At 33.3% G+C, this 14,630-nt stretch overlaps 1 protein-coding gene across 2 annotated transcripts in view; it reads right to left on the bottom strand.

Moving 5' to 3' along the window:
* Positions 1 to 14,325, bottom strand: part of LOC124357381 (transcription initiation factor TFIID subunit 4-like) — a 58,872-nt gene extending 44,547 nt beyond the window's left edge. For both annotated transcript variants that reach the window (XM_046809138.1, XM_046809144.1), the window contains exons 1-2: positions 12,949 to 14,325; positions 934 to 1,119 (exon numbers count right to left, since the gene is read on the bottom strand). In XM_046809138.1, the coding sequence (XP_046665094.1) occupies positions 934 to 1,119; positions 12,949 to 14,268 (1,506 nt within the window). In that variant the 5' untranslated portion in view covers positions 14,269 to 14,325. The remainder of the gene's footprint in view (positions 1 to 933; positions 1,120 to 12,948) is intronic.
* Positions 14,326 to 14,630: the final 305 nt, after the last annotated feature.

The following is a 14,630-nucleotide window of genomic DNA, read 5'->3' as shown; positions in this document are numbered from 1 at the left end:
GTGGATGTGCTATTATGCTTTCCACTTCAGTCAAAAACCGCGGTTCGTCCCCCCTCAGTCTATATATAACTGCAGTACCCAGAGCAGCTTGCCCCTGTCACCCCCCACTTTGAACGGTTATTAAGAGTTACCTTAGTTGTCTCCTTATATATTTGTTTCACTCATTTATGTTTGAAACCAAAAAATAGAGGTAACTGATTATTATGATCAATTTGATAGTATACAAACACTCACGAAACTAGTCAGTGTACATCTCATTCAAAATACAGACAAGAGATACACCAAATCTGGAATTTTATGACAAACAAAAGTGAACTTACAACATAAACTCGTAAGGAAATCAATGAAGAGTCCCTGAAGAACTCTCAGCAGTGTTCAAAAGATGTTTGTCACTTACATACAAAGACAGAAATAAAGAGATGAGATTTAACTATGACACTTGGACTCTTCACATTATACATGGTGTATTAGTAGCTATGCATGTCTTCTATGAAATTTTATTAATGAGCCATATCTGACTGACTATTCAATCTGTTTAGTTATAAACCAATATATTTTTATACATATATTTAACAAAACAAATACCAATGGAGATTTTTTTTAAGAGCTTAGACAGCAGTTATTGGGCTTGTTATACTGATAACATGTAAAGTGAGTTGACAGACAACATCGACCCCTTCACCTTCTTGTGATTCAATAACCCAAAAATTATAAGAAAGGTTAAAAAGTTATATCCATTCTAGCTAACACAAACTGACATACAGTTTTTGTATTGATATCAAGAATAGATCATTATTTGCAATTCCTCAATTTCTTGAAAGACTTTTACTTAATTTACAAAACAAATTGATGCTAACCTTGCTAATAATAACAATCAATATTTGAAGTTGTTTTATGACTTTCTGCTGAAAAAAACAAACAAGTAATACTTACTGCTGGAACAGACTGGACTCTAAATGCTGCAGTGTTGGTTGCAGCATTGTTGGGAGCTATTGCAGCTGTCGGAGTTTGGGCCGGACCCACCCGTAGAAGTTGGTACTGCCCATTCTCTGTCTTGAGCAACAGGTGGCCACCCTGAGCACCTTGCAGGCTTTGTAATGTTTGTAGAGTAATCGGTTGCTGTAACCAACAAACTTAAGTTAGTAGGTGACCACCCTCAGCACCTTGCAGGCTTTGTAATGTTTGTAGAGTAATCGGTTGCTGTAACCAACAAACTTAAGTTAGTAGGTGGCCACTCTCAGCACCTTGCAGGCTTTGTAATGTTTGTAGAGTAATCGGTTGCTGTAACCAACAAACTTAAGTTAGTAGGTGACCACCCTGACCACATTGCAGGCTTTGTAATGTTTGTAGAGTAATCGGTTGCTGTGAACAACAAACTTAAGTTAGCATCTAAATATAGACAAAACAAAGGACAGTGAAGAGGAACAATGATACTCACTTACTACACAGAAACAACCAACAACTTTACTCAAAGATTGGTATTACATTTGAATAACACCCTCACATTAACTGAAATTACCTTCTATAAAATATTCTGCCTGCTGTTAAAACACTAATTGCACTCCAATAAATAAATAAATTGCTTCTATCCTGGCTAGAAAACGTACCTTTACATTTAATTGTACAATTTGTTGGCAAAAGTCAAGACAATAACATCAATCCACAAATACGTTCACATCACCTTAGTGGTTATGAAAAATAACTACATGTGAAATCACTTGACTTTACATGCATTTGTGCAACGATTCAAAATATAATCCATGTACAAACAAATTAATATCACTTTATCAGCTGTGAGTTGTTTTGTTTGGATTGTGTTCTCAGGTTGGATGACCTATTTCAGTGTCAGCTCAGACATATTTTGTAATTTGCAGCTTTTCCTGAGGTCAGATGGTCAGAACTGAAGATCTCCACCATTCCATTATCAGCTGCGGGTTGTTTTGTTTGGACTGTGTTCTCAGGTTGGATGACCTATTTCTGTGTAAGCTCAGACATATTTTGTAATTTGCAGTTTCTCCTGAGGTCAGATGGTCAGAACTGAAGATCTCCACCATTCCATTATCAGCTGCGGGTTGTTTTGTTTGGACTGTGTTCTCAGGTTGGATGACCTATTTCTGTGTCAGCTCAGACATATTTTGTAATTTGCAGTTTCTCCTGAGGTCAGATGGTCAGAACTGAAGATCTCCACCATTCCATTATCAGCTGCGGGTTGTTTTGTTTGGACTGTGTTCTCAGGTTGGATGACCTATTTCTGTGTAAGCTCAGACATATTTTGTAATTTGCAGTTTCTCCTGAGGTCAGATGGTCAGAACTGAAGATCTCCACCATTCCTTTATCAGCTGTGAGTTGTTTTGTTTGGACTGTGTTCTCAGGTTGGATGACCTATTTCTGTGTCAGCTCAGACATATTTTGTAATTTGCAGTTTCTCCTGAGGTCAGATGGTCAGAACTGAAGATCTCCACCATTCCATTATCAGCTGCGGGTTGTTTTGTTTGGACTGTGTTCTCAGGTTGGATGACCTATTTCTGTGTAAGCTCAGACATATTTTGTAATTTGCAGTTTCTCCTGAGGTCAGATGGTCAGAACTGGAGGTCACCACCATTCCTTTATCAGCTGCGGGTTGTTTTGTTTGGACTGTGTTCTCAGGTTGGATGACCTATTTCTGTGTCAGCTCAGACATATTTTGTAATTTGCAGTTTCTCCTGAGGTCAGATGGTCAGAACTGAAGATCTCCACCATTCCATTATCAGCTGCGGGTTGTTTTGTTTGGACTGTGTTCTCAGGTTGGATGACCTATTTCTGTGTCAGCTCAGACATATTTTGTAATTTGCAGTTTCTCCTGAGGTCAGATGGTCAGAACTGGAGATCACCACCATTCCTTTATCAGCTGTGAGTTGTTTTGTTTGGACTGTGCTCTCAGGTTGGATAACCTATTTCCGTGTCTGCTCTGACAATTTTTTAATTTGCAGTTTCTCCTGAGGTCAGATGACCCTATCAAAGTTTCTGGCTCGTAAATGGTAAATAAACGTTACTATTAAGCTTGAAACCTGAGTAGTTGAGACCAAGCGTACACTCCCAGTGTTCTGCTCCATGCATTATTATGCACACTTTACTGATTCAGAGCCACCACTATTCAGTTAGCTGCTAACTATTTTTTATTTTAACAACTGTTTACTTAATCAAGCTAAGATTAAAAGGATGTCCTTGAATCAGGAACATAGGGTGTATGTAATGACTGAATTGTAACAACAATCAGGCAGCAATACGATAATTTAGCTTACTTTCCTTTAAGCCCATAGATTTATCAGACGTCTTCTACAGTGACTTCACAAGAAGATATCCTGAACGTGCGAAATAAATATTTTGAAATATTGTTTTGAGCGCAAATAGCATTGTGTTCTAGCACGGAAGAATTCATGAGAACTATTTCAATGCACAATTTTTTCCTAATGAGTTACCCAAAGAATGAGTTGTCAGGGATAGTGTCTAGAATTACATTATTATTATCTCTTCTTCCTTAACAATTGCTCTAGACTAAGAACAAAATAAACCCATTGACATGGCTTATTTTTATAAAACTTCATTCAGCTGGTGGTTTTTATCAGCCTTATGTACTTTAACACCTTTACTGCTACTCTATAAAGTAAAGTATGTCTTATTTTCCAGGTGATGTTAGGACTAAGAAACCCTCTCTAATACTTAACCTAAGAACCAACGGCTTAAAGGTGACTTGCAAACTACCAACAGGTGGGGCTTGCGAGGACATGATCGCTCAGCGGTTACCCATCCAAGCAGCAGCCACACTCGAAGTTGCTTGATCCGGTTATTTTGTGATAACCGTTGTACTCGCTACACTGCCCCATTGGCTATACTGAGTGAGGTTGGCTACTCTCCCTACTATTCTGTGTTGTAAGGCGTCTACCGCAGTCAATGTGTAAAAAATAATCTATATTATAAAGCAGGCAAGTTAATAATATCATACAGCCTTACGCCCCTCAATCAGACAGCTTGTGAGCATTGTTCCAGTATTGTGTGGTAAGTTATTTCCGTATGGAAACATAATTTATGTTGAATGTGTTTAAATAACAGAATTTATTTCAAAAATATATTGGATGTGCAGACAATTGTAACTTTAGTGTAAGTGCTGATAACAACGAGGTTATCAACAGTCAAACAATGAGCATGTCGACTTGTCCAACTTGGAATGAAAAATTAATGAATGTATGTGGTAAATGGTACATAATAAAAATAAAAACAATATATTAATTTGCTAAAAGTACAAGTTACCCTAAAACTGGAATAGTTTTGAACTTAAAAGAAAATAAAAACTAAATACAGTAAGAGCATGACAATTTATTGAAAACAAAACGATGAGGGAATCAGACTTCTAAGAAATTAAATTAAAAATCCATAAAACCAGAATAAATTTGTGACGTTTATATATAATCATAGAAAATAATACTTTTATTGCTAAAAATTCGCTTAACCTAAAACTTTAAATTTAACCTAAGAGAAAACAAAAATCAAAATCATTTTTATTCTCATAAAAATTACAATTATCATTGATAAAGTCACAAAAATGAAGCTAGTGACAGTCTTGTGCATCTTAATGTCTACATATAAATTAAAATGTTAACGTGCTAGTTATAAAACAAGAAAATGAATATGTAGGTGACCAGTATGAATTAAAATGTATAGAAAGTCATACTAGTTGATCAAAAAGAGTAGAATACGTTCTAGAAGCTCTGTTCTTATTGGAATTATTTATAAATTTAAAAACAAACGCTCCAATAAATATAATTTTATTTTTGTGAGGCCTTTCATGTTCAAGGAAGACAATATCAGACTCACATAAGACTTTTATTCAGTTATTGGGTCTGATGATGAAAGAGCTCTCAAAAATAAAAAGGATATTATTGGAGTGTTTGTTTTTAAATTTATAAAAATATAATCTTAAAATTATGTAGAAGGTATTAGTTATTGTCTTGTTTTGGTGTTAATCACTCTGGCCCAAATAGTGGTCTTTTACAGGGGTATGGCACACTTATCAGGTGCATTTATGCTCTATTAATATAAAAATCTCCTTATTCTGGTTTCTTCTAGAGTAACTTTTTTGCTCATAATTTTAAATATATTTTTTTCATATTTCCCTCTTCTGTATCTTATCTATCTACATATTCACATTATCTATCATGTATATTTCAACCGTGTTATTAGCTTATGTTCTGTTCATCAAAATATTCCTGTATTACATACAGACATTTCTACAAACAGACCTTCATCACGACTCAATATCCATGAATGAATAGATTCAGAATGAGCATGGTGACATTTATAGCATCTGCTAGGTCATAATTTTGTTTTTCTGGGCCTGAAGGATTTTTCGTGCAACTCACATAATGAACATGTTTATCTTTTTTATGTTTATTCAATTAAGTTTTTCTTACAAAACTCCTTCTATAGCTTGTTCAGTGACTGATTTCTCTTTTCACTACCTTTCCTTACCTGAACTCCCTCATTGTTTCTGATCCAATCCCTCCCTCGAGGTGCAGAAACAATGCATCTGTTAAAGGGGGTGTGCCCTTTAATGCATCTGTTTACTTGAGAACATGTCATATTTTTAGTACCATTATTTTTGGCCTTTTCACAAATTTTTAAAAAATTGATGTCGGCATTTGGAGTCAACAACCTCACAAGCCTTGAAACCATGAAGTAAAGTTTTGTTATTCAAAATGTCATCCTTTACCTGTTTCATAAGAAGAGCAAAATCCCCTCTCTTGAGTTTCTGTCCACAATCTTCAATCCTCCATTGAGGTACATCTCGTTTCCAAATCAAGAGGCTGCAGTATATGGGTAGCATTGGAATAGAAACTAATTAAATCTGCTTTTCTTTGCAAAATTCACTCAGATAGTACGTAAAATGAGATGCGTGATCATCCAAAAATGATAGGCCACTGTATCCCCTATCTCGAGTTATGAGTCTAAGACGTTTAGCCACCTTTTTAACAAAAAGATCATGCATTCGGACTCAAAAACTCCATCCTCCACCAAATGTGCATTCTGTGCAAATCCATCCTTTATTCTATGTAATGTGGCAGGGATCCTCTTGTAGAGGTATTCACCAATAGCGGGGCTGACCTTACTGCAACATCGTAAATTACAAGGGTGGTTTAGTCACTCTCACACATTATTTGCAGCTAAGTTCTAAACTGGTACGAAAAGTTTTGGCGGAAAAATGTTGATTCATCACAGTTGAATATTCTGGACATCTCTTGTTTTTCTTTTAAATATTTTTATGAGACCATTCCCTTTAAAGTAGTAGTTGTTCACTTCTTTGAAAAAGGAATAATATGCTCCTCTGTCACATTGGTACAGGCACCTGACATTTCTGTGACTCCCATCCATTGACTTCAGGATGCCTCTGCATGAAGTTTGTTCCAACTTTTTACTGGCATGTCTTGAGTGAACAGATAATTTTTGTTTAGATCCTTCATCCACTACAAAACACTAAACATTAGTTGTTCTTTTCCAACAGAGAACCCAGTTTTTTTCTGAAAGACTGATAATCTGCTCCTCTTCATACTTAAGAATGGTCTTTTGCTCTATTGAACCAATTTTAGAGACTTCCCATTTCAGTTTGTCCAAAAGAGTCACTTGTGAATGTCCTCACAGCTGCTGCTGTCAAAAGCTCCAAGATCGTGTTTGGGAGGTCTTTGTAGGAGAATGCCCAATGTTTTTTTTAGAGTGGGAATTTGTTTTTTGGTTCCATTCTGCAAACAGAACATCACATTTATGAAACACTTCACATTAAAAAAATAAAAACTATTACAAGAGGTGCAAGAAAGCGGTCTGATCAATTATCGAATTATGTATGCAGGACTTACATGCAGTATTCTGTCTCTTTAAGTTATGATGATCCATTATTATTAATGATTAATTGGTTATTTAAAATTAGCAGTCAAAAGCTTTTTGAATTAGGAGTAAAAATTAATGAAAACAAAATTTAAAAATTACTATAACCGTTGTCATCATATGACAATGACTCAAGTTATACATTAATTTCAAAATATTGTTAGTAAAAATAGGTTGATTTCGTACACAAAATGTAGTACGTAAAAGGATAATGAAACCATGCATTTTTCATAAAAAAATGTAATACATTCAAAATAATATACAGTGCGGAATAACAGTATGGATACACTCTGTTTAGTTTTTGGTGAATGAAGATGGAGGGATGGACCTCAGGACACCTTTCCAGGAAATAAAAGTGAACTTTTTTAGTCACTGTTACAACTTTGCCCGTTTCCCCTCAATGGGATTTGGGGGGGGAGCTCAAAATTTTTAAATTTGAAGACCCACTAAGTAACACCTCATTTGAAAGATCTTGATAAAAAAGATCAGTGGAAACTTCTATCTCAACCAAGTACAAAATGGCAGCTCATTGAAATTATTGAAATTAATTAAGAATTATTTGAGGCAAAACATGAATATCCACATTCAGAAGGTAAATAACTTCAATAGCATCTTCGAAAAGTGTTTTTTGTGATACTTAATTTTTAATTAATTTCAATGAGCAGCAATTTTGAGATAGAAAGCTCTAGTTTCCACTGTTTTTTCACCAAGACCTTTCAAACAAGGTGTCACTTAATGGGTTTTTACATTTAAAGTTTTGAACCTCTCCCCCCAAAAAAAGAATCACATTTAGGGGAAATGGGCAAAGTCGTAATAGTGACTAAAAAGTTCACTTCTATTTCCTAGAAAGATGTCCCAAGTTCCATCCCTCCATCTTTATCCATCAAAAACTAAACAGTGAATACTCCATACTTTGAACTCACACTGTATAACACAAGGTGCATCTATATGAAAATCATTAAAAATTGCAGTGTCTATTACTATCGACAGTTCCATGTCAATATAAGAGGAAATGGCATTATATTTCCCCTATTATCAACATATTTAAAGTCAAATCTTAAGAGTGTAGGAGACATGATTTAGAATTTATATATTCAATTTCAAGTTTAATATAAAGAATAAAATCAGGTATTAATCATTTGCTAATAGGATAACTTTATACTCTATTACCAATACGAAAATGGTCGGGTCTTGAATATTAACGAAATAGATTCTTACCTTATAAAAACAGTCTGCGAAGCTGTCTTCAACAACTATTGATAACTCACACACCACACAACTGAAGTAAAAAAAAATACTACCTTGGATATGAAAACAGACAACAAAAGAAACAATTTCAAATAACACTAAATTATCTGCGAACGATGTTTATTAACACTTTGAGGCACAAGTGCGTATTGACGAGGTAGCGCGGTCAGTGACAAGCATTTTTTATTAAATTACAATTAAATGATAAAGCCATATACAATATATATATAATTATAATTAATTATAAACTGAAACACGGTACAATACGAAAATGTACAAAATAATAAATTTAAATTAGATAATAATCTAATAAACAAATAAGCAAGCTTTAACAGTTATTAAAACTTTATATCAGTAATGCAACAAACATATAAAAATAAATACACAATAACAACTGTAAAGAATAATCTAATAATAAGAATAAATAGCTTAATGACACCAAACCGATAGATAACAATAGCAGTAAAAAGTAACAATATTAAAAATAACAGAATAGAAGAATAATTCATAATGATATTAACAGAACAATAACTACATGTGAAAACTTATACAAAGCAACCGGTGAAAAAGTGTAAATATCTGGTACTATGAAAGTGTGTGTTTTTATGCAGTACCAAACACTTATATATATATATTTGTGTAGTGATCCATCACACAACTTAACCACAAAAAACACATGTCTTAATCATAAAATGATTTTTGTTTTATTGTGTGAGGGCAAATTTTATTTATGAAATTTGTAAATAAATAAAAAATTGTATCCAATTAACAACAATATAAATATTAATGTAAATATTGGTTATGGAAGCTAATGTTATAGAACTTCTGACTGTTTTCCGATAAGTATTATTGTAATCTTCTGCGGAATACCAATGCTATTAATAAGTGCTACAAGACCAAATATTTTTGTTAAAATGTCTGAAGAACTTGTAGCGTTTTTGCTAAGAAAATTTTAATCTCAGCTTAAACCCTTATAATAAGTGACTACCAATGCAATCAAATCATTGATATTTATGATTAATTAAACTACTGAAAAACAAAATTTGAACCAAATTATGTTACAAGTATTTTAGATTGCATTATAGTATTTGTTCAGCTGTTTTTATACCTAAAAAAGTAATAACTTAGTGAGAAAAACAAACTATGTAGGTTACATGTATTTACTAACCCTTCCCACACCGTAGACGGATATATTCAAATGATATACTTTGACTTAAACAAACACGGTTAAGTTATATCTAAAATTATAAATCGTGTCTTTGAGTTTTTTAGGTCACAAAAAACCTTCGAAATGGCAGGCAGAGACCTACATTCTTCGAAAGGGGAAGTTTATTTACTAGTAAATTTGATTTTCTGATGAAATGGAAAGTCTGATGTGATGATTACCTTATCTACGAAATCTTAGATTAACTTAGCAATTAATAGTTAATGTATATAATGTAATTTTATAGTCAATGCCAAAATAAATATAAAATATATTTTTAGATTTTTTATATCAGTTAAAATTACCTCTTTGAACTTAAAAAAATTAAAAATATATTTTATATTTCTTTTGGCATTGAAGGAATATTATCAAATTCATTAGCGGCATGCTAAGGGTTAATTGCATTAAGCAAAACAGTGTAACAATTAGTTACTTTTAGCTAAATTTAAAGGATTAACAGGTCTGACAGCTTGTGATAAAAATAACATGTTTATCGCTCATGAGTTTGTGGCTATTACTCACAAATACTACACCGATTTTACTTCATTTGAATACATTTTGGGGTAGACTTTAATAAGAGACGTACACTCATTAATCAGTTGGTTTAACCGAAAGTTTCAATTATTTTCATCCAACAAAGAATTCAATATTACAATTAATTTAACTTAACATATTATTTTTTAATTACAATAATTTAATGTTAGAAATAAACAACATGAAGTAACTAGTTTTTGGAAAACTTAAAAATAGTGATGAATATGAGGAAATTATGTGAGATATCTGGTAACCTAACAGAATACTGCTGTTATTTCAGTAACAGCTGGGCTGAATGATTTGATGTTCTCATAAGTTAATGACTTTTTGGTTTTAGGTTACTCAGTAACCAGTAAACAGCTGTGACCATTTCGAACAAGCAATGAGACTAGGAATGGAAATATTACACCATGGAATGTTATTATACTTTATAAGTAGGTTTAGATTAGGTTATCGTAAATATATTACTTCAATTAGTACTTACAATTTATTATTACTTTATAGGTTAAACATGTCTGACAGCATTTAAATCTTTTTAACCCTTTGAGTGCCGGGCTTATTTTGATGTTGCATACGAAAAGTGCCAGGCCTCCACACTATTGGTTATGCAAGAAATGCCAGGGCATATTTGTAAAAAATGTAGAAGTTTAGGAAAACGTTTACAGCTCTCTTATTTATGAACAGATCTTTGTGAAACTTTTTTTAAACAGTTCATAATACACTATATTTGAACATTCAAACACAAAATATAAGGTCATGCATTACAAAATATATATTTTTTTAGTATATGTATATATACTTACATGATTTTTTTCTTTTTTTCAAAGTTTAAGGTAGATATCAATTACAAAAAAATCTATAGGCCAATTTTCATTTGTTTTTAGTGATGCTTCTATGGTTGAGCACACACTGTCCAAGTTTTATTACATTTGATCCACAAATAACATATTTACATCACTTAAAACAAAATATACGCTACAGTACTTTTTCAAAAGCTTTCGTTTCTATGGCGTAACAATTAAATTCAAGCTTCCAGTTGCAAAACAACTTAAATAATATATTTTTATAAAAACAAAAAAGAACTAATTCACTTTTTACAAAATAAAATAATTACTTATATACAAAATGTCCGTTTGGGCATGTACCTAACAAGTATGTTTCGGGAACCAGAATGTGTGGGTACTTTGGGATTATACCGACTACACGAGTATGAAGAACACAAAAATATAAATTTATAGAAACAAACATGATAGAACGAAAAAAACTCTTTAATTACAAAATTACAAACTTACAACGATTATCAATTGTTAATGGGGTCAGATTCCGTTATATGCCCACAACGCTTAAACTTTTTTCAATGAACTTTGAACGTTATAAAACGATGTAGTTGAGTAACAGAACTAACATTCCATCAATCAACAAGTATTTCCAGGTATTTTGATCGGTATTGTTGTCGCTGTTATCTTATCTTTCTCGACAATCCCGATTACGGCGCGATAACGGGAGACTCTGCAATCACGTTATCTACTAGACCGCTCGACTTTGACCTCTGTCTGAGGATGGGGAGGAGTTTGCGATAAGACAATATTCCTGTTTTATATTGAAGAAATATTGTTCGAAGCTAATCTAGTTATCAGTAGAAGCAAAATGTCAAATAACGATTCATGTCTGGGTGTGGTCGGTATAATCCCAAAGTACCAATGTGTGTACTGCCCTTTTACACTTTCGGCAGATGTAAGACGATCTTTTCCTTGAGATCATTAACCTGTCGACGTTATGCGTACATGTATACGCTATAACATTTTTTTAAATTGAAGACAGTTAAATACAGAATATTACGATATAAGTATCAATAGTGGAAAATATCATTTTAATAACAAACAAAAATCAAATTGCGGACGGCGGATTACTCGGCCGTTGGCACTTCTCGCTCAGATACGGGACGGCGGATTACTCGGCCGTTGGCACTTCTCGCTCAGATATGGGACGGCGGATTACTCGGCCGTTGGCACTCAAAGGGTTAATCAATAGTTTAGTCATTCAAGTGTTAATTGTTAATTCGATTGTGTTAGTAGCTGCTTATTATACTGCAGCCGGCTAGTTATTTAGAATTAATTAAATCTAGCTCCTAGCCACTTTAAATGTATTATGACAATACTGATTAAAATTAATTCAAACAAAATAAAATCATTCATGTGGTATTTGAGTAATAGCCTCAACTATAATGGCGATGAACATTCGTTATGTGTGTCAAAAGGTGTCAGTACACTTATCCTTCAAAAAGAGTAAGAAGTACACAAGTGTATTACAATGCTTTGTTGTTTGTTACATTTAATAAATACTCAAAACATAGCTTAGTCCTTAACTTGTCATTAAATTACTATTTTTTTTTTTTTTTTTAGGTATAACAACATAGTTAAACTATACTATAATATCAAATACCTATAACATAAATTGCATTATGTTGGTTTTTTCATCGTTTGATAGTTTAAATAATCAGAAATATTGCTGATTTGATTGTGATGGCCACTTATTATACAGCAGCCGAATATAGGCCTTAGGCCTAATTGGAAAACATTAAGGTCTAACAATAATCCTGGAAAGAAGTTTTGTATATTTAGATGAAGTCTCTTTTATAAAGCTTAAAATAGGCTTAGGACATGCAAAATTGGTAAGGTTATGGAATTTGGATTGCCTTATTCTACCTAATTTAACTAAGAATTTAACATTTAAGATGCTGTATAACAAAATGTAACATTTATATTCAAAACCTAATAACAAGTGCTTCCGTCAAGAACGTTATACAAGACCTAATAGTGGGTTTCTTCCAATTCCAAGGTCAAACTAAGAGTGATGCACTAAAGAGTGTTAAATAAACTAAGTTGTGATAGTGGCAGCACCTAGGCAATTTAAATTGGCCCATACAGAAACCTTCCAGGCTAATTTAATTTATATGTATTTAGCTAGTAAGACTATGTATAAGCCAAACGTAGCCTACGTTTATATTGTACTTAAACTTAAATAATAAAAGCTTAAAATAAGATTCTTACCCCAGGTTGTCCAGGACGTGCACCAACCATCTGAGGAGTTCCAATAGTCATTACTCTAGGCGAAGCTGTTTTTTGTCCAGGTTGAACAGGAGTACCAGGTCTAATGGTATTAACATTAAGAATTTGTACATTAGCTGGTATTAATGTTGGATTATTACCAACAATACCTGGTTGAGATCCAACAGACTGGTTAATAGGCTTAGTTAAAGTAACAACTCCCGGAACGCCACTAGTTGTTGTAGTGCCGAGGGCAGCATTTACGTGTGTTCCTGTCAATGTCATTGTAGTAGTTCCTACAGTCATTGGCACAGAAACAAGTCCTTGAGTTACACCTTGGGGCCCATGATTATTTCCACTCGACTTAATTACTAATGCTGTGCCCGTTGGTTTATTTTGGTCCATTCCAATTACACCAACACCACCAACTTGTTTGTTTACATTAGTACCTGCTTGTGAATAACTTTGTGAAACTACACTTTGAACACTAGAATTTGACACAGTCAATACAGAGGAATTTGAAGTCAATGATGTGAGCCCTAAGTTACCATTAGGTAGAGAGGAAATTGTCTGATTATTAGGATATGTTACTCTGTTAACTCCTCCTATAGTTGTAGTAGCAGACTGAGTACTGCTAGGATAAACAAGCTTTACTGTGTCTTGTGATTTATTTAAATTTGCAAGATTTGATTGAACTAAACCTATATTAGATGTTACTTGGTTTATATACCCACTAGATGGAACACCTCCATGCAAAGATGCAACCACTGTATTCACTACACTAGGTAAAGCACTCTGATGATTACTACACGAAATAACTTTGTTTGCATCCGAGTTTAGAATAATATTCATAGAATCGGATCCACCGTTGAGGACACCGTGTTTCTGAGACGATATTGAGGATCCATTAGAAATAGCACTGTTCAAATGGTTTTGATTCACATTAACTGAAACTCCTTGCTGATTAGAAACAGCAGGTGTTGTAGTTACTAATGACGTTTCTAAAGATCCCACTAACGCATTCACTGCCGACTCATCCACGTCTGTAGATGTGAGAGCTTCCTCCAGAAACTTAGCTGACGCCATTTTATGCCAAAATCCAACTGTAAACTGATCTGCGCATGCGCAGTGGACAAATCGTACCCACAGTGCATTGCCCTTGAAGAAAAGAAAAACTATAATGTAGTTCTTCACTTTTAGTGAAATATTCTTATTAAACCACAAATATTTCAGCGTAAAATCAATGTAAAACACTACATCATTATTCTCTATGGTTAAATTAGAATTTTTAAAACCGATTTCCTGCGGCCACCCATATGTCATAATCAATTCTTTCAACAATGATACGTGAATACGAGTATAACATTTCACACAAGCTAGTAATGCAGTTACGTATTCAACTTATTGCTTCATTCCAAGGCGTTTGGATAAATTTTACTCAACATATCTCATACTATATTAACAACACTATTAACGTATACATGAAAATTGAAGTTTTTAAACTTAATTAATACATTGCCCATATTATCTAATAACTTTTCAAGATTTTAACATATACATCATTTATATATTTGTAATTGAATAGTTTATACTAATAACTAATTTCAAGATTTGAAATAGAATACATTTGTTTGAATTTAGGCAACACATGAGTTATAATTGGATAATTTTATATTACAGCAACA

This window comes from Homalodisca vitripennis, chromosome 1, assembly GCF_021130785.1.
Source record: "Homalodisca vitripennis isolate AUS2020 chromosome 1, UT_GWSS_2.1, whole genome shotgun sequence".
NCBI lineage: Eukaryota > Metazoa > Arthropoda > Insecta > Hemiptera > Cicadellidae > Homalodisca > Homalodisca vitripennis.
Note: the sequence above shows the minus strand (reverse complement) of the source record. Positions and strands in the feature narration are given on the sequence as shown.